Source organism: Canis aureus, chromosome 13, assembly GCF_053574225.1.
Source record: "Canis aureus isolate CA01 chromosome 13, VMU_Caureus_v.1.0, whole genome shotgun sequence".
NCBI lineage: Eukaryota > Metazoa > Chordata > Mammalia > Carnivora > Canidae > Canis > Canis aureus.
Window position 1 is genome coordinate 7,627,505 of NC_135623.1, and position 19,044 is coordinate 7,646,548.

The following is a 19,044-nucleotide window of genomic DNA, read 5'->3' on the forward strand; positions in this document are numbered from 1 at the left end:
TCTAGGTTATGAGTTGATAGACAAGGTCCTTACCATCATGGAGCCTACATACATTTTGGTATAGGATGCAGTATGTGGGAAGAAGACCATTAAACAAATAATTATAAGTGTGATGAGAAGTCCAGGGTGAGAAGTTTATTACAGTGAGACCTAAACTATTGAGAAAAGTCAGAGAAGACTTCCCTAAAGAACTGATGTTTAGGGACTTCTGGGTGGCTCAGTGGTTAAGCATCTGCCTTTGGCTCAGGGCATGATCCTAGGGTTTGGGATTGAGTCCCGTACATCAGGCTCCCTGCAGGGAGTATCCTTCTGCCTGTGCCTGTGTCTTTGCCCCCCCACCCCCCTTCTCTCTCTGTCTCTCATGAATAAATAAATCTTTAAAAAAACAAACAACTGATGTTTAAGCCAAGAATGAATTGAAGTTGAATAGACTCAGGTGAAAGGGATAGAGTGAGTAATGCTGGGGGCAGTCCTCTTTGAGGGAGCAACAAATGGAAAGCCTAGAGGTGAGAAGGAACATTAGAGGGGATGAATATAGACAGTTGGGTAAGGAGGGTAGGGTCAGATGAAGGAGTTTGGAGGCTATAAGGTTATTGGATTTTATCCTAAGTGCAGTGGGAAGTCATTGAAAAGTTTTAAGTGAAGGAATAATACTGAATACCTTGTGGAGAACTGCCTGCAGAGTTGAGCATGGTGGGGGAGAGACAAAGAGAGAAAGGTGGAGGACGACACCACTTAGGAAGCCTTTGTACTATTTTTGGTGAGAATGGTGTCCTGGATTGAGATAGTGATGGGAGATGGAATAAAGTAGGTGGATCAAAGGTAGACTTAAGATCTGGTAACAGATTGGGATGCCTGCACGGCTCAGTGGTTGAATGACTGCCTTTGACTCAGGGCATGACTCCGGGGTCCCATATCAGGCTCCTTGCGGGGAGCCTTCTTCTCTCTTTGCCTATGTCTCTGCTTCTCTGTCTCTCTCATGAGTAAATAAATAAAATCTTTAAAAAAGAAAAAAGATCTGGTAACATTTATTTAGATGGTGAAGAAAAGAGAAGGGTTTTAATTTTAAGTATGTCTTAAAGCTTTCTTTTAAAATTTTTTTCAAAGATTTTATTTTTGAGAGAGAACGAACATGAGCTGAGGGGAGGGGCAGAGGGAGTCTGAACAGGGAGTCTGATGTGGGACTCAGATCATGACCTGAGCTTGAAGGCAGATGCTTAACCAGCTGATCCATCTAAGTGCCTATCTTAATGCTTTCTGATTAGAGCTGTTATGTGAATAACTAACTGTCTTTAACCTGAGAAGAGAAAACTGGAAGATCACTGTGGGGATAAAGATTGAGTTTAATTTTAATCATACTGAGTTTAAGGTGTTTCTGGAGATGTCTGGTAGATTGTTGAAAATATATGTTAGGAACTCAGGAGACAGGTGTAGTTTGGAGGTCCAGATCATCACAGATGGTCATTGAAGCCATGGCTGTAGATGAGATTTACGTAGGCAGCAAATGTAGAAATGAAAAAAGGACTTGGGGGGGAGTCTTGATGATTTCCAACATACATCTTAGCTTTTTGTAGAGGAGGAAGCCCTAAGTAGAGATGTGTCCTTCCCCTGAGGCCATATAGAAAAATTTTTTCACCCCCATCTTAAACTTTTAAGGTGGGTAGATGAACTCCAGTTTGTTTAAATTCGTTCCTTTTTTTTCTTGTCTTTTTTTAGATTTGGGCTATTTTTTATGATTCCATTTTATTTCTGCTATTATTTTATCAGTTATACCCCTTCTAAATTTTAGTGACTGTTCTAGTTTTACCATACGCATCTTTATGAAGGTTTGCTTTCAACTATATACCATTTTATGTATAGTGTAAGAACATTATAAACCTTATATTTCTAATTCTTTTGACCCATCCTTTGTGCTATTGTTGTCATACATTTTACTTTTATATTATAAACTTCATAATTGTTATATTTTCTCGAGATAGTTCTATTTTATTTTATTATTTTTTTAAAGATTTTATTTATTTATGAGAAACGGGGAAACATAGGCAGAGAGGGAGAAAAGGACTCCCTGCAGGGAGCCCAATGTAGGACTCCATCCTGGGACTTCGGGACCACACTCTGAGCCGAAGGCAGACGCTAAACCGATGAGCCATCCAGGAGTCCCTGGATAATTAATATTTTTAAAGTGTTATAAATAAGAAAAAGTGTTTTTAAAATTTACCTTCATTTTTACAATTTCTGGAACTTTTTTTTTTTTTTTAAGATTTTATTTATTTGACAAAGAGTGCACATGGGAGAGCACACAAGCAGAGGGAGAGGGAGAAGCAGTCTCCTGGGTGAGCAGGGAGCCTAATATGGCACTTGATTCTAGGACCCTGGGATCATGACCTGAGCCAAAGGCAGCTGCTTAACAAACTGAGCCATCCAGGTGCCCCTGGAACTCTTATTTCTTTTTGTAGATCCAAGTTCCTATTTGTTACATTTTTGCCTGAAGAACTTCCATATAGCATTACCAGCCAACTGGCACTATAAAAAATAAAATCTTTTAGCTTTTGCTTTTCTCAGTCTTTATCTTGTCTTCATTTTTGAGAGACATTTTCAGTGCATACAGAATATGTTTTTTTTTTCTTTTAGTATTTTGGAGATGTCACTCTGTTGCCTTCTAATTTGCAGTTTTTGAGATGTCTCAAAAACTTTGCACAGTTTTGAGATGTTATAATTTTTATCTTTATTCCTCTGTACATAATTTTCCCCCTCTTGCTGCCTTCACAATATTCTCTTCATTTTGATTTTCACCATTTTGACCTCTAATAAAAATAGGTGTGTGAATTTTTAATTTCTTCCGTTTGGCGTTCTCTGAAATTCTGCATCTGTGATTTGATGTCTTGAATTATTTTCAGAAGAGTCTTGTCTGTTCTTCACATTTTTCTTCTCCATACTTTTTTTTTTCCTCCTCTGGGACTCCCATTACATATATTGTTCCACAGTTTTTGAACGATCTTGTGTGTGTGTTTAAAGTTTGTACACGTGTGTGTCAATTTGGGTAATTTCTCTTGATCTAGCCTCAAATATCTGAGCTTTTCCCTGGTTGTGTCCAGTCTGCTGATGAATCTATTTAGGGAGTTCTTTATCTTTGATTATGTCCTTTAATTTTATTATTTACTTTTCACTCTTACAGTTTCCACATCTCTGTTGAAATTCCCCATCTCTCTTTTTTTTTTTTTTTTTTTTAAAGATTTTATTTATTTACTCAGAGACGCAGAGAGAGGCACGCTCCATGCAGGAAACATGATGTGGGACTCAATCGTGGGACTCAGTATCGTGCCTTGGGCCAAAGGCAGGTGCTCAACCGCTGAGCCACCCAGGTGTCCTTGAAATTCCCTATCTCTTTATGCAAGTTACCACCTTTTCTACTTGGTCCTTGAACATATCAGTTAGTTATTTTAAAGTTCTAGTCTGATAGTTCTAACACCTTTCATTTGAATATTGATAGTTTTATGTCTTGACAGTGGAGTTTCTTCCCTTGCATTTCTTACATGTCTTGCAGTGTTTGAGTGCCAGATAATATGTATAGAAGAATGGTCAAGATTGAGATAAATGGTATAGAGAGCAAGTGAGTGTGGTTGGTGGGGGCTGAGGAGAGAGGCAGAGGAAGAAGGGAGAGAGGGGATCTTAAGCAGGCTCCACACCCAGGGTGGATTTCATGACTCTGAGATCATGACCTGAGCCAAAATCAAGAGTCAAAGCTTAATCAGCCAAGCCACCCAGGCAACCCAAGGTAAATAATGTTTATACCTGTAGATGGACAAGTGTCTTTCTCCCCAGGCCATTTGTTTGGAGAGTTGAATCAATTTGTCAATAATTGAGTTGGATTTGGGTTTTGTTGTTGGTATCTTTACCTTCAGTATACCACAGACTTTACATTGCTGTAGCAATAGGCTTTTATTACCTGTGCTTGGAATGAGGTGCCTGGGTACTATAGAATTTTCTCAGTTTTCCTGTTTTCTCTTTAGATTTTTGTTGTCCCTGCCTACCTTGCTACAATTGGGGATCTCTCCATGTTCCTGCCTGTCCTCTATCAATAGGCTGTTCTCACTTGTTATTCACTGCTGGGCTTGGGATAGGGGCTTTGAGTTTTCTCTGCTTTCTTTCCTTCCTCCTTTTCCTTTCCTTTTTATTTTTTATTTAAAAAAATTTTTTTTAAATTTATTTATGATAGTCACACAGAGAGAGAGAGAGAGGCAGAGACATAGGCAGAAGGAGAAGCAGGCTCCATGCACTGGGAGCCCGATGTGGGATTCGATCCCGGGTCTCCAGGATCGTGCCCTGGGCCAAAGGCAGGCGCTAAACTGCTGCGCCACCCAGGGATCCCTCCTTTCCTTTTTAAAATAACTATGCCCAACTTGGGGCCCCTACTGTGACTCCAAGATCAAGAGTCACTTGCTCTACCCACTGAAGGAACCAGGTGTCCCTCTTTTCTTGATTCAGCCTCAGTCATACTTAGGCCCTTGGACTTGAGGTATGGCCTTTCAGTGTTTCTTCCCTTGAGCCATACTAGGGTATCTGTAGTTTCTTTTAATGTAGGGTCTCGGGTCCAAGGCACTTTCTGACAGTTTTCCCAGAGGTAAAGGGGGTTTGCTTCTACTCTTCCTTCCCAGCCATCAGTAGATCTTCGCTTGTGTCTTGAGAGGGTTTTCATTTCCATTCTTCCCTCAGAATCAGTCTTTGCCAGAGTCCTGTCGATGAGTTTTGCTGCTCCTGCCTCATAGTTAAAGTTGCTTTGTGAGATCTCTTGAAGGTGGTAGGGCCTTATTTCCCACTACAACTGTCTATTACCTCCTTCCTGCTTATGAACTACAAGGGAAACGTTCTTTGTTCTCCTTTCTTATTCCCATTCTTTCTTGTGAGCATGTAATAAAGGCTCATGGGGAAAGAGCTTTAAGAGTGAGTAGGAACTTCCCTTATGGTTGGGGCCCTTGCTACTTTAAACTGACACATAGGAGACGCCTGGGTGGCTCAGCAGTTGAGTCTCTGTCTTTGGCTCAGGGAGTGATCCTGGGGTCTGGGATCAAGTTCCGCATCAGGCTCCTTTTGGGGAACCTGTTTCTCCCTCTTCCTGTGTCTCTGCCTCTCTCTCTGTGTCTCATGAATAAATAAATAAAATCTTGAAAAAAAAAAAAAAACTGACACACCAGCCTATGCTTTACCTTACAAATTTTAGCTAGTTTCTTGGATGCTTGGATGGTGGCCACTTCTTTCTCCCATACTCTGCCAAAAGATGAGACAGTTTGTCTGCTTTCTCCTTGAATGGGCTTGTCCTTCTTAGGAATTTAATTTGTTGTGCTGCCTTGCAGCTTCATCTCTCTGATGTGACTCAAAAATAGGATTTTTTTGGTTTTGTTTTTTGGCTTTACCATTAAACGTTTTTTCATTGTTTGGGAGTGATCATTACTCTCTGTAGCTGTTTATATCCCAAGCAGAGGTGGAACTCCCATTCTTAAGTTTGAAATTGATGTTTGGTAATAAGATAGGCTTGAATTTATATTCGGTGGTCATTTTTAAAAGACTTTTGTAATCCTGATATTCCTCTACGAGGGGAAAGTTTTTCTCTCTTTTTTAAAGATTTTATTTATTCATGAGAGACACAGAGAGAGAGGCAGAGACATAGCAGAGGGAGAAGCAGGCTCCCTATGGGAAGCCCGATGTGGGACTCAATCCCAGGATCCTGGTATCACAACCTGAGCTGAAGGTATGTGCTCAACCACTGAGCCACTCAGGTGTCCTGAGAGGAAAGTTTTCATATAGGCATTGTTGTTAGAGTTCTGGATTTTATGTTTAAAATATGCCCTAAATGCTCTCCCCTAAAATTGGCTAAATGCTTTTGGAGCCCCCTCTCTATCTACTAAATACCTGGCCATGTTGGCACAGAAATTATGGAATGGATTTTGGAACACTGTATTAAAAAGAAATGGCCTTTGGGTATTTTTTGTAAAAATTGTGGCACAGTCCTTATTCAAGAGAAGATTTTCTGTTTCACAGATTCTTCAGGTCGCTGAGTGCATTTTCTTGCCATCCAAGATAGTTATTCTTTCTTGCTGCATTGATGGAGCTAGATGTTCTTGCTAGCCCTCTGTAGCCACTGTTTTATGTGTGTGTGTGTGTGTTTTAAGATTTTATTTATTTATTCATGAGAGACATAGGCAGAGGGAGAAGCAGGCTTCATGCAGGGAGCCCGATGTGGGACTCGATCCCGGGCCTCCAGGATCACACCCTGGGCTGTAGGCAGCGCTAAACCGCTGCGCCACCAGGGCTACCCTGTTTTATGTGTTTTCTTACAAATTGAAGTAAGAACCTAATTAGCTTCTATACATTCTTGTAATGGAACAGTGGAATTGTTTTTGCTTACACATTTTTTTAACTCATTAGAAAAATGATAATACTTGTGCATTATAGCTTATTTGAACATTGCAGGAAAGAAAAAAATTATCTCCTATAATTCAGGTAGAATAACTGAGCATTTTGCAATTCTGGGTAATTCTAAGAATGAGTGAATGGGGGTTGCCTGATTGGCTCAGTTGGTAGAACATGTAGCTCTTGATTTCAGGGTCATGGTTCTAGCTGCATGTTGGGCATGGAGCCTACTTTTAAAAAAATGAATGAATGAATACCACAGGTAAAGTCATAGTCATGGGGCAGCCCGGGTGGCTCAGCGGTTTAGCGCTGCCTTCAGCCCAGGCCGTGATCCTGGAGACCCGGGATCGAGTCCCACGTTGGGCTCCCTGCATGGAGCCTGCTTCTCCCTCTGCCTGTGTCTCTGCGCCTCTCTCTCTCTCGGTCTCTCATGAATAAATAAATCTTTAAAAAAAAAAAAAAGTCATAGTCATGATGTAATATACAATTTTATATTTCGTATTTAATATTTAACATTAATCATAGGCGCATCTTCCTATGATTAGATCTTCCTAAAAGGTCTTAATAAACGTTTAAAATGGGATACATATATACATATTTCATCATTTGGAGTTTTATAAAGTTTACTAGAAGCTGTCTTTCCCAGTAGTTACTTTGCAGCACTGATAATTTAAAAATTGGAAAGGTTTACATTTGAAGCTTGGAATTGTATTCTAGTGCACAGAGATATTTAGGCCTCTGATTCTGTTTTTAAGAGTAGATTTTGTCTCTTGGATTCCAATGACCCTGTGGCTTTTCTTTAATTTCAGAATTCCATACGACATAATTTGTCACTGAACAAGTGTTTCCTTAAAGTGCCTCGATCAAAGGATGATCCCGGAAAGGTAGGATTCATTATCTTAAGATAAAATAATTGGATTCTTCATTATTTATCTGTTGTCATGTTTGTATCTGAGTAATCTGTTACACATAGAGAAAGAGAATTGGAATGAGAGCACTCAAGAACCTGTCTAATTCATTGGTCAGGAACCTTCCTGATGCTCCTTCACTTTACCCTACTTCATCCCCATTTAGTTGATAATCTTCAAGGACCAACCAGGCACTTCTCTTTAAGCAGTGGGAAGTAACTTCTAGTGTAGAGCTGGTCCTCTGTAATAGGTTGCTGCTTCTAATCTAGTTTTGTTTATTTTCTTAAGTAGTGTCTATTTGGTTTTTGAATTGCTTGTCAGGAACCACAATTCATTATTTATTGCATATAAGAGGTATATTTGGTAGATCTTGACAGAAGTGCCAATAATTCTTACCCTGAAATAAAATTCTCTGTTTCCTTAATTTCTTAGTTGATGTTTTTTCCTTTTCATTCTATTTATCTCCTGCCACCATTATACTTCTAGTATTTTATCTACAGGGACTTCCCTTCTTTTTGGTTTTAATAGCCATATCAACTGCAGTGTGACCTGAACTTGGTACTAGTTACTTGGTTTCTAAAGCTCAGAGTACTTTCTTGGGCCATAATTTGGTTGTCAGGATGCATTATTAGATGATTTTGAGACAGTGTATTTATCTATTGGCAAATGCACTATTGTTTGGCTGGTTAAAAAGTCTAACCAGCCAAACAGTCTTTTTAAGTTAACTATCCCTGGAAGAATCTTTCTAAAATCTGTCTAAAACCTGGCTATGTTACCACCCCTACTTAAAAGTACTGCCTGGTCAGTATCTTGGAGATGTTTCCTTGTGTTATCAAATACCCTTTATGCTTTTCCTTGATCTACCTTTCTAGCTATGATTCATATTCAAACTGACTGTGAGGAACTGCTTGAAGTTTCCCAAACATGCTTTTCGTATGATTATCTTCTACGGCACAAACTCCCTTTCTCTACTTGTGTGGCCTACTCTTTGGGTCTTTTAAGGTTGATGAGCTACAGCATTTCTTCTCTGAAGCTTTTTTGTTTCCGTATACTTCATCTGAGTCTGTTATTCCCTCTTGATTTTCTGTTACTTGGTCATCACTGTAGTAGCTCCTAACCAGTCAGTCTATCCTTGGGTTTACTACTTCTTTATAGTAACTTTTACATAGTAGCCAATGCTGTCTTTCAAAAATGTTATCCTGTTATATTTTCTTTTCTTTTCTTTTTTTATTTTCTTTGTTTAAAATCTTCATGGACTATCTGCTGTCCTTAGGTTGAAGTCTAAACTTTAAGAGGGTAGGGATCATGTGTGTGTGTGTGTGTGTGTATATATCCACATATGTATGGATACACACACACACACACACACATATACTTTTTAGCTCCTGTTGCTTGCACAGTGGCTGGTTTCACGGATGAGATACTCTTGTTGAATGAATGAATGAATGAATGAATGGTATCCTCTGCTAGATAGATAACTTCTAGAGGTTAGAGATAAAAAGTTAATCATTTCCACTATAAAGAATGCACTCTTAATGTATATTTTATAGTACCTTCTGTGATGTGCCCCATCAAGTTGGTTCTAAGTAAGATCGAATAGATTATTATTATAGTCTTATTTGATTCAGTTATTTTCTGTGTTTATAATTCTCTAAGGTTGTGTTTCTTTTCTTTAAAGCAGGCTTATTATAAAAAAAGAAATGTTATATTTGCTTCATTACAATTTCTGATGGGCAGTGAGTATATATGAATCTGACTGAAAATGTTCCTACAAGAGTTTAGAGATTATTTTAGTAGAGTTCTTTGAGAGCACTGATTTAATACCATAAATAGTTGGTTCAGATATAATTTTTACATGACGTTTAAATCATTAAAAAAGCCCGGTACACCTGATTGCTTTACTGTGTTATGTACTAAGTCTTAACCAATTGGCGATCTATTTAAAAAGAACTTGTGCTGTCAGGTTTTCTTTTGTGCAGAACCTAAAACTTTCTCCACCTTTAATTAAATAGTATCATGGGATAAGGCGTATGTGGAAAACATGTTTTCTCAGAATCCTGATAATTTAACAAATTTCAACTTTTCCCATTAGTTTCCAGTTTTAAAGTCTTGTTTTAATCAAAGCACGTCATTGCTATAATTAATTTTGGTCATAATAGTGAATATCATACATTTAATCTTATAAAGTACATTATATTAATAAAGACATTTTTATTTTCAGTCTCAAGGTGAGATTTAAATATCCATTGTTCTTTCTTTGGTCAGAAGTACATTAAATTGGATCTTAATAAAATGCATTTATAGGAATAAAGTCATTTTAATTTTTGGTACCAAAATACAATTTTTTATTTAAAAATACTATTGCCTAAAAAACATTTTTGAAAAACCTCAGATCTAACCCATTTCATAGAAAAGAAAACTAAGGCTAATATATGAGGAATGACTTGTCCAGATTCAGTGTGGAATTAGAACTCAAGTGTATTGGCCAGACTTACCTGTAGTCACAGAAACCCATTACAGACCAACTAAGGGAGAAAATTTATATAGGAGGAACTGGAGCCTGGTTCTTAAATTGTGTCATTTTAGTCTACTAAAGTCCCTTAGTTCTACCGGCTTCTCTGATGGCTGCTTTTATCAGCCCAGTTAATGGCAATGATGACCATCCGCAGCTTCTGATTTACGTTCCACTAGTTTACTAACCTTTAGCAGGTGGGAGTTTTGGTGTCCTCCCCTACTGGAATGTAACAAACATCTTACTTAGAATGAAGGCTGCACAAGCAGAATACCCTTGGTTTCCTTGGTTCCTAGACTAAAGCTTTTTCTACTACACCAATCTTCCTTGAGAGGGAGGCCAAAATGTTAGTTAAGTTTTGGTACTTATGAATTGTTTTTTCTTTTTGTATTACAGTGTTGCCTGGCATTTGAGGAGCTTTTCCAAAACCACCCTCACCACAGTGGGAGAAAACCATTGAGCCAAGGTGGGGTGGGAGTAGTTTTTGATCTTGGGTATGGGGTGGACTTTAACCCCTTAGGATTTTACTAGTTGCTGCCGTGACTCATAAGGGTCCAAGAAATAGAGGTAGAAGTAGCGCATCCAGTATCATCTTCTTGTATTTTTATCTGTATAGCTTCCTGTTCAGTGTATCACCAGAGAAATATGAAGGCCAGCCTAAACCTAGAAGAGTATTGTTGAATTACAGATGTTTTTATATGGCTATTTATTCCTAACTCAATCCTTCATCTTCTAGAAGTCTTTGCCGTGAAATCCCTGAATATTTGAATCTCCCCCATATACATTAATGGGCTGAAATCAGTCTTCTTATGTTCCTTGAAACTAATTTCAAATAGCCACAATATTGCTTTCTTTAAAAAAGAAACACAAAATGAAATTATGTTTTGCATCAGTAACTCTGCTGCCTGTTTTAAGACAGATGTCTATTTTCTTTTATCTTCATTACAATCCTGTTTCTGCATCTTATAGTCCATCTCCATTTTTAATTATTTTTATCTTTTCTATTTTTATTAGTTTTCTGTTTGTTTTATGATCTAATTGTCTTTAAAGTCTTCTTATCCTGCCTTTTACTTACACATGCCTCTTAATTATCTTAAAGGAAGGTAAATGTTTTCACATTATGGGAAAAGAAATCCTATCTCTTTCTTTGCTTTCTGCCTTCATCTTTTCTCAACCTTTTTTCCTCTTCTCCAACTCAGAAAAATGAATCTTTGATTTTAAAGGAAATAAAAGATTACAGGAAGTGGTTTCAACAGTTGTATAATTAGCGGCAGTGAGTTCTAATAGAACTGAGGTAGTAGCTAAGAAGACACTATGAGGGCCACCTGCCTGTTCTGAGAGAGACTAACTTTAGTGGATTCATGCTAAGAAGAGCTTTTTAGGGCAGGGTGGGGCATGCTTTTCTTGCTTGGAAATAGGAAGGTCATAAAGGCTTGGTGGCTGTGAAAATCAGAGTGGTTTGTGAGGAAACAGCTGCTAGAGAATTTTCTGGAATTCTGAGACTAATTTTTTTCTATTGTCCACTGTCATAGTATGGGGACCATAGCATAGTTGACTGATCTCTTTTTTACAAAGAGTTTTCTTTTTTGGCCATGTTAGTATTGTGTTGTATTTATTTATAAATTATTTCTTATTCATAAGTATCCTATTTTGGTCACTTGATTTGTTAAAAGATGTAGAAGAACTAGAGAGGTTTGAAAGTATGTAAGATATAACATTAAGTGATTAACAGTGTTGTAGAAATCACAGGTATGTGGTATTTACTCTGAGGAAAGAAGATAAGAGTGTAATTTTAATACTAGTCTTAAAGTAGATGCATGATTTTTGTGAAGAGTTTGACCTCTTTGTATAAAACCAAATAGGAAGTGGGATTTAACGATAAAAGCAAAAGTTTGGTTAGACAAAAATAAGGACATGTTATTTATTTGATTGAAAAAACACTGGTAGGGTTCCCAGGAATATTTTAGAGTTTGCCACTTCTGAAGCACTTTAGGGATAGATCAAATTAATAACCTTTGTGGAAAAAAAAAAAAAAACAAAAAAAAACCTTTGTGGCTTTAATTCGTGGTAGGTAAGAGCCCCACTCGAAGGCTGAGAAGAGGACATGATCAAATTGAGCTAAGGGACCAGTGAGTATAAAGTTGAGATAGAATCAGGAATTAAGGGAATTAATGTAAGTACAGTAATCTGCCCTTATCTGCAGAGGATACATTGCAAGAACCCCAGTGGATGCCCAAAACCTTGGAAAGTACCAAACCCTATGCATGTCTTTTTCCTATACATATGTACCTATGATAAAATTTAATTCAGAAGTTAGGCATAGTGTAAGAGATAATAACTTATGATAAAATAGAACAGTGTTAATGTTATTCTGTAGGAAAAATGTGAATGTCATCCCCCCGAAATACATTATACTCTATTCCCACTTTGATGATATGAGATGATAAAGTACCTGCGTGATGAGATGAAGTGAGGTGAGTGATGGAGGATTGTGATGGCTCATTAGGCTACTCTTGACCTTCTGATGATATGTTAGAAGGACCATACTTTGTGACAAACTGCAGGATGTGAAACTGGGGTTAAAGAGGGGGCCACTGTACTCACATGAGATCCAAGAGTGAAGAAAAGGATGAGTACCAGGGAATACATGTTAAGGCAAAGGTGGATTTTGAATGTGAGACAGTTCAGTAGACAAAGCAAGGTTAGAAAGCCTAAAAGTAAATAAGCACTGGCATTTGAAGAGATTTGAAAGACTGAGTTGAATGAGATGAGGATCCTATTCAGAGAGAACATTGCAGAAATAAATGTGCTGCACAGAGCCCTAACAATATACTCAGGAAAGGCAGTTGAGTTAGAGTGGCCTTTTATTTCCACATGCCATATTCTCCATTATCTTTTAAGGATGGGAAGTCACAGTTTGTTCTTGTTGGCCTCCTCTATTTTTTTCCCATCTCTAAACTACTTTAAAAAAAAGTATTTTGTAAAAAAAATATATATATATATATATATTGTCAACAATTTTTTTTTAAGATTTTTATTTTATTTATTTATCCATGAGAGACAGACAGAGGCAGAGACACAGGCAGAGGGAGAAGCAGGATGCTCACAGGGAGCCCGACATGGGACTCGATCCTGTGACCGATATCATGCCCTGAGCTGAAGGCAGACGCTTGAACCACTGAGCCACCCAGGCGTGCCTTGTCAACAAATTAATTTAAAAAACTATATATGGTAAAATTCACTGGTGTATAATTCTATTTTTTTTTTTAAGATTTATTTATTTATGAGAGAGAGAGAGAGAGAGGCAGAGACACAGGAGGAGGGAGAAGCAGGCTCCATGCCGGGAGCCCGACGCGGGACTCAATCCCGGGACTCCAGGATCGCGCCCTGGGCCAAAAGCAGGCACTAAACCGCTGAGCCACCCAGGGACCCCCTGATTCTAGTTGTTTTGACAAAAGCATACAGTGTAACCAACACTGTGATCAAGATATGGAACATATATATATTTTTTAAGATTTTATTTATTCATTATTGAGAGAGAGAGAGAGAGGCAGAGACACAGGCAGAGGGAGAAGCAGGCTCCATGCAGGGAGCTGGATGTGGGACTCGATCCCGAGACTCCAGGATCATGCCCTGGGCTGAAGGCAGGCACTCAACCACTGAGCAACCCAGGGATCCCCAAGATATGGAACATTATTGTCCGTTGGTAGTCAGCCTCTTCCTCCACCCCCAGGCCACTACCGATCTGTTTTCAATCTATATTTTTGCTTTTTCCAGAAGTTCATGTAAGTGGGACTCATACAGTGGGTGGCCTTTTGGATCTGGCTTCTTTCAGTTAGCATAATGTATTTGAGATTCTATCTGTGTTGTTTTAGCAGTTCATTGTTTTTGTTTTATGTATTCTGTTGTATGGATTTACCACATTTAATCACCATTTGAAGAATATGTGGATTGTTGTCAGTTATAATTTCATCTGGCCATCAAAATCTTTTGGTCTTTGGGTCAATAATTAGTTTGACAAAATACTAAGGTACAAGACAGTGTTGAATTAACCTAACCTAATAACATAGTAGCCATACTAAACTGCTTTGTGGGTTATGTTAAACATAGGTGAGAATTCTGTCTCTTGGAAATCAGTTGTGATACATTAAAACTTTATTTTTCTCCAACTTAAAAAAAATTTCTACAAGGACTAAGCTAAGGCAATGGTGATTTAAAAACAAGATACGACCAACTATTGATCACTTAATCGGACATACTGTTTTTAAGTATCTTTAACATTTAAGGAACTGTTTACTATAATCAATATGTTTATTATGTATTATTTTTAATCCAGTGATGAAGAGTAAATTCCTTAACAGTCTTCTTTCCTGAATAACACTTAGCTTATATACAAAAACAAAAAACAAAAAAACCACGTAGCTTAATTTGGTAATCAATATATTTAAAAGTAAAAGTAATAAAAGCCTGTATTTGTTCAAGAAAAATGTTCCAAGGACCTGAGCTATCATTAAGATAGTTTTTGTCCAAACATTCAGCCAGCCAGCTAGCCAACCAAGCTGCCTGCCTTTGAGTATATTTGACTATTTACAGTCTATTTTTGTGGTCTGAGTAGAGTGACTATTTAACTTCTAGTCCAAACTAGAAACTTCTAAGAATGAAAGGGGGTGTTTCTTAATTATGCTTAGGCAATAGGTGTAAATCAAGACAAAAATTGGGAAGTATGTTTACTCTATATAGTACATGCAAATGCTGTACCATGGAGCTCTGGGCAATTACCAGCATCTTAAGATGTTGGAGGGAAAACAAACAGACTTTTAAAACTGGATTGGTAAATTTAAACTGGGAGAAAAATAAAACATTGAGACATGGTATGAAGCCAAAGAAAAAGTCAGGGACAGAAGGGATTCAGTATGTGTCGGAGGCCCTGATGATGGGCATTGAGAGTTAAGGATGAACACAGAATAGTCTCTGGTGATTCACTTTATCAGTGAATGTGTAACTTGTCAATAGGGTTAGTTGAAACCAAAAACATAAAATTCACAGATTTAGCCATTTGGAATGGTTAGTAATTTATGATAGGGACTGCTTTCCCCAGGAATATGAAATAAATAGTAACAACCTCTATTTATATTTAATCAGATAATGGCTTTATTTTTTAAAGATTTTTTTAAGTAGTCTGTGTACCCAACGTGGGGCTCAAATTACAACCCTGAGATTAAAAAACACATGCTTGGGCAGCCTGGGTAGCTCAGCGGTTTAACACCACCTTTAGCTCACGGCATGATCCAGGAGACCCGGGATTGAGTCCCAGGTCGGGCTCCCTGCATGGAGCCTGCTTCTCATTCTGCCTGTGTCTCTGCCTCTCTCTGTCTCCCTCTATGTGTCTTTCATGAATGAATGAATGAATGAATGAATCAAATAAAATCTTAAAAAAAAAAATTACATGCTCCAGCAACTGAGTTAGCAAAGTGTACCAGATAATGGCATTTTTATTAGGCTGCTTTTAATCTGAAGGCTGTTAAAGAAAGGTCAAATTAATGTGTGATAGAGCAGGGTACTTCTTATTGACATAAAATTTCAATCAGAAATAAATTATTAGGATAATTGTACTTTATTTTAAGTGATAAATATTTTGTAATGATGAAGTTAAAGGTATTTAAGTCCATTGTTGGTCTTTGGCACATTTTAATTTTTGATGCATTTTCTAGATTTTGATTACCTTAATTTTCCTGAAATTGATGAATTATCAGTATTGTTTGATCACTTCAGTTTAGGATTCCTACCTGGTTTTTAATTGGGTGCCACTTTCTTCCCCCTCTAAAATCAATTGGGTGCTATTTTTCCCCCCTCTAAAATCCATCTTTGTGTTAGGATGGATATATATAATCTTTTTTAATTGTTAGTATTGTTCTTCAGTAATCTCAACACCCAACATGGGGCTTGAATTCATGACCCCAAGATCAGGAGTTGCATGCTCTTCTAACAGAGCCAGATAAGACAGATAGAGGCACCATATTTTAGGATATCTCGAAGTTGGCAGTTGATTTGTTTTTAGAAGGTGTGTTCAAAGCTGTACAGTTCTTTTTTTTTTTTTTTTTAAGATTTTATTTATTCATGAGTGACACACACATAGGCAGAGACACAGGCACGGGGAGCAGCAGGCTCCCTGAAAGGAGTCTGATGTGGGACTCCAGCCTGGACCCCTGGGATCACGCCCTGAGCCAAAGGCAGATGCTCAACCGCTGAGCTACCCAGGCATCCCCAAAGCTATACAGTTCTAATTTGTGATCTTTGGGGTTTTGCACACTAGGTAGGCTGTTGGAGTCTCTCCTTCAGGAGAACATTAGTGTGCTGTACCAGAATTGTTGATACGAATTAATGTCTACATTTGTATACTGCATTGCAGATTAGGGAGTTATTTTATAGGTATTATCTCAATCTTTACAACAAACCCCAGTTTCAGATTGTGATATTTAAGTCCACAGTAGAGTTTTCCATAGTAGGTTAGTTTGTGTAAAACTCACATAATGTAACTTCACATAAATGGAATCATTCAGCGTACAATTGACCCTTGAATACAAGGTTTCTACTGCACAGGTGCACTTATACATGGAATTTTTCGATAAATACAGTACTTTAAATGTATTTTATAATTTTTTTAAACACTTTTTTCCTCTAGCTTACTCTATTGTAAGAATACAGGTAATAATACATATAAAAGAAAGTATGTGTTAATTGTTAATCAGTCAGGCTTCTGGTCAACAGTAGGCTATTAGTAGTTAAGGTTTGCGGGACTCAAAGGTAACATGTGGATTTTTAACCAGAGGTGGGGGGCTGTTAGTGCCCCCAAGCATGTTCTTGGATTACCTGTACCCTCTGTTTGTGTCTGACTTCTTTCAGCAGGATGTCTGTGATGCTATTGCACATGTCAGTTGTTTGTTTTTTATTATTGCTAAGTAGTATTCCATTTATTCATTGATTTGTTGGCGGACATTTGGGTTGTTTTCATTTTGGGACTATTAGGAACAAGCTACTAAGAAATTCTCATACATATATACCTTCATTTCTCTAACATAGTGTTTACTGTGTCAAAGGGTAGGTGGGAGATTAACTTTATAAGAAACTGCCAAATCTTTTCCCAGAGTAGTTGTGTATTTTAAATTTCCAATAGCAGTGCATGAGAATTCCAGTTGCTCTACATCCTGGTCAACAGGTGGTATCATGTATCTATCTTTGACTAAGTCATTTTAGTGGACATAGAGTGGTATCTCATTGTGTTTTAATATAGAATTTTCCACATTGAGCATTGAGTAAGTACATGGAAATGTACTTACTGGTCATATGTATATCCTCTTTTCTGGAGTTTCTTTTAAAGTCTTTTGGCCTTTTTTTCTTTTTAAAATTTGGTTGTCATTATTGAGTTGTAATTTTTTTTTTATTTTAATGAACCCAACAGGCTTGCTTTTTTTTTTTTTTTAGAGAGTGTGAGAGAGAGAGAGAGCAGAGCGAGAGCGGGGTTGAGGGAGAGGGAGAGAATCTTAAGCAGGCTCAACATTCAGTGTGGAACCTATGTGGCTCAATCTCATGACCCTGAGATCATGACCTGAGCCAAAGTCAAAAAGTCTGACATTTAAACTGACCAAGCCATCCATGCGCTCTGTAGGTTTTTCAAAAATATGTTCTGGATATGTTTTTTCCTAGATTTATTCTATATAAATATTTTTTCAGACTAGTTTGCCTTTTTCTTATTATAATAGTGTCTTTCATATTTTTATATCTTTGTTGCTGAATGTAATGATTTCTATTAATAGGTATTCTGGTTTTTTTTTTTTTTTTTTTTTTAGTTTCAGAAGTAGAATTTAGTGATTCATCAGTTGCATGTAACAGCCAGTGGGTGCTCAGTATTCACAGGCCCTCCTTAGTGCCCATCCCCCAATTATCCCTTCCCTCCAGCAACACTCAGTTTGTTTCCTAGAGTTCAGCGTCTGTTATGGTTTGTCTCCTTGTCAGGTTTCATCTTATTTTAATTTTCTTTCCCTTAGTTCATCTGTTTTGTTTCTTACATTATACAGATGAGTGAAATCATATGGTATTTGTCTTTCTCTGACTTAATTTGCTTAGCAAAATACCCTTTAGTTCCATCCACGTCATTGCAAGTGGCAAGATTTCATTCTTTCTGATGGCTGATTAATATTCCAGTATACATATATATAATATATGTAATATATAAATGTAACATATAGGTAATATACATTATATATATATATGTATATATATATCACATTATCTTTATCCATGCATCTGTTGTTGGACATCTGGGCTCTTTCCATATTTTGGCTCCATTGCTGCTATAAACATTGGGCTGCATGTACCCCATCAAATCACTGTTTATATCCTTTGGGTAAATATCTAGTAGTGCAGTTGCTGGGTTGTAGAGTAGTTTTATTTTAACTTTTTGAGGAACCTCCATTCTGTCTTCCAGAGTGACTGGACCAGTTTGCATTCCCATAAGTGTAAGAAGGTTCCCCTTTCTCTGTATCCTCACCAGCATCTCTTGTTTCCTGAGTTGTTAATTTTAGCCATTCTGACTGTTGTGAGGTGGTATCTCATTGTGGTTTTGATAAAATGGTGTCTTAAAAAGAGTAGACATTTTGGATTTTGATGAAGTCTAATTTACCAATTTTTAGTTTAACGATTAGTGACTTTTGTGTCCTGTCCAAGAAATCAACCAAGGTCATAATGATGTTTCTCCAATGATTTCTTCTGTAGATCTTATAATTTTATTTATTATTAAAAATAATATTTTAAAGTAATCTCTGTGTCCATTTTGGGACTTGAACTCTGGACCCTAAGATCAAGAGTTGCATGATCTACTGACTGAGCCAGCCAGGTGCCACAGATTTTATAGTTTTAAATTTCACATTTAGGTCTGTGACTCATTTAAAATTAATATTTGGGGCAGCCCGGGTGGCTCAGCGGTTTAGCACCACCTTCGGCCCAGGTGTGATCCTGGAAACCCGGGATTGAGTCCCACGTCGGGCTCCCTGCATGGAGCCTACGTCTCCCTCTCCCTCTCCCTCTCCCTCTCCCTCTCCCTCTCCCTCTGCCTCTGCCTCTGCCTCTGCCTCTGCCTCTGCCTCTGCCTGTCTCTGTCTCTCTCTCATGAATAAATAAATAAAAAAACTTAAATAAAATTAATATTTGTGTGTGATG

General features: G+C 37.6%; 1 protein-coding gene and 1 long non-coding RNA gene across 6 annotated transcripts in view; one reads left to right on the plus strand and one right to left on the minus strand.

Annotated features, from left to right (window-relative positions):
- Nucleotides 1-19,044, plus strand: part of FOXJ3 (forkhead box J3) — a 141,588-nt gene that overhangs the window by 49,464 nt on the left and 73,080 nt on the right. For all 5 annotated transcript variants that reach the window (XM_077844471.1, XM_077844472.1, XM_077844473.1 and 2 more), the window contains one exon: nt 7,218-7,292. In XM_077844471.1, coding sequence (XP_077700597.1) covers nt 7,218-7,292 — 75 coding nt within the window. The remainder of the gene's footprint in view (nt 1-7,217; nt 7,293-19,044) is intronic.
- LOC144281762 (uncharacterized) overlaps nt 1-19,044 on the minus strand; it is a 57,626-nt gene that overhangs the window by 37,089 nt on the left and 1,493 nt on the right. The gene's annotated exons all lie outside the window — the stretch shown is intronic.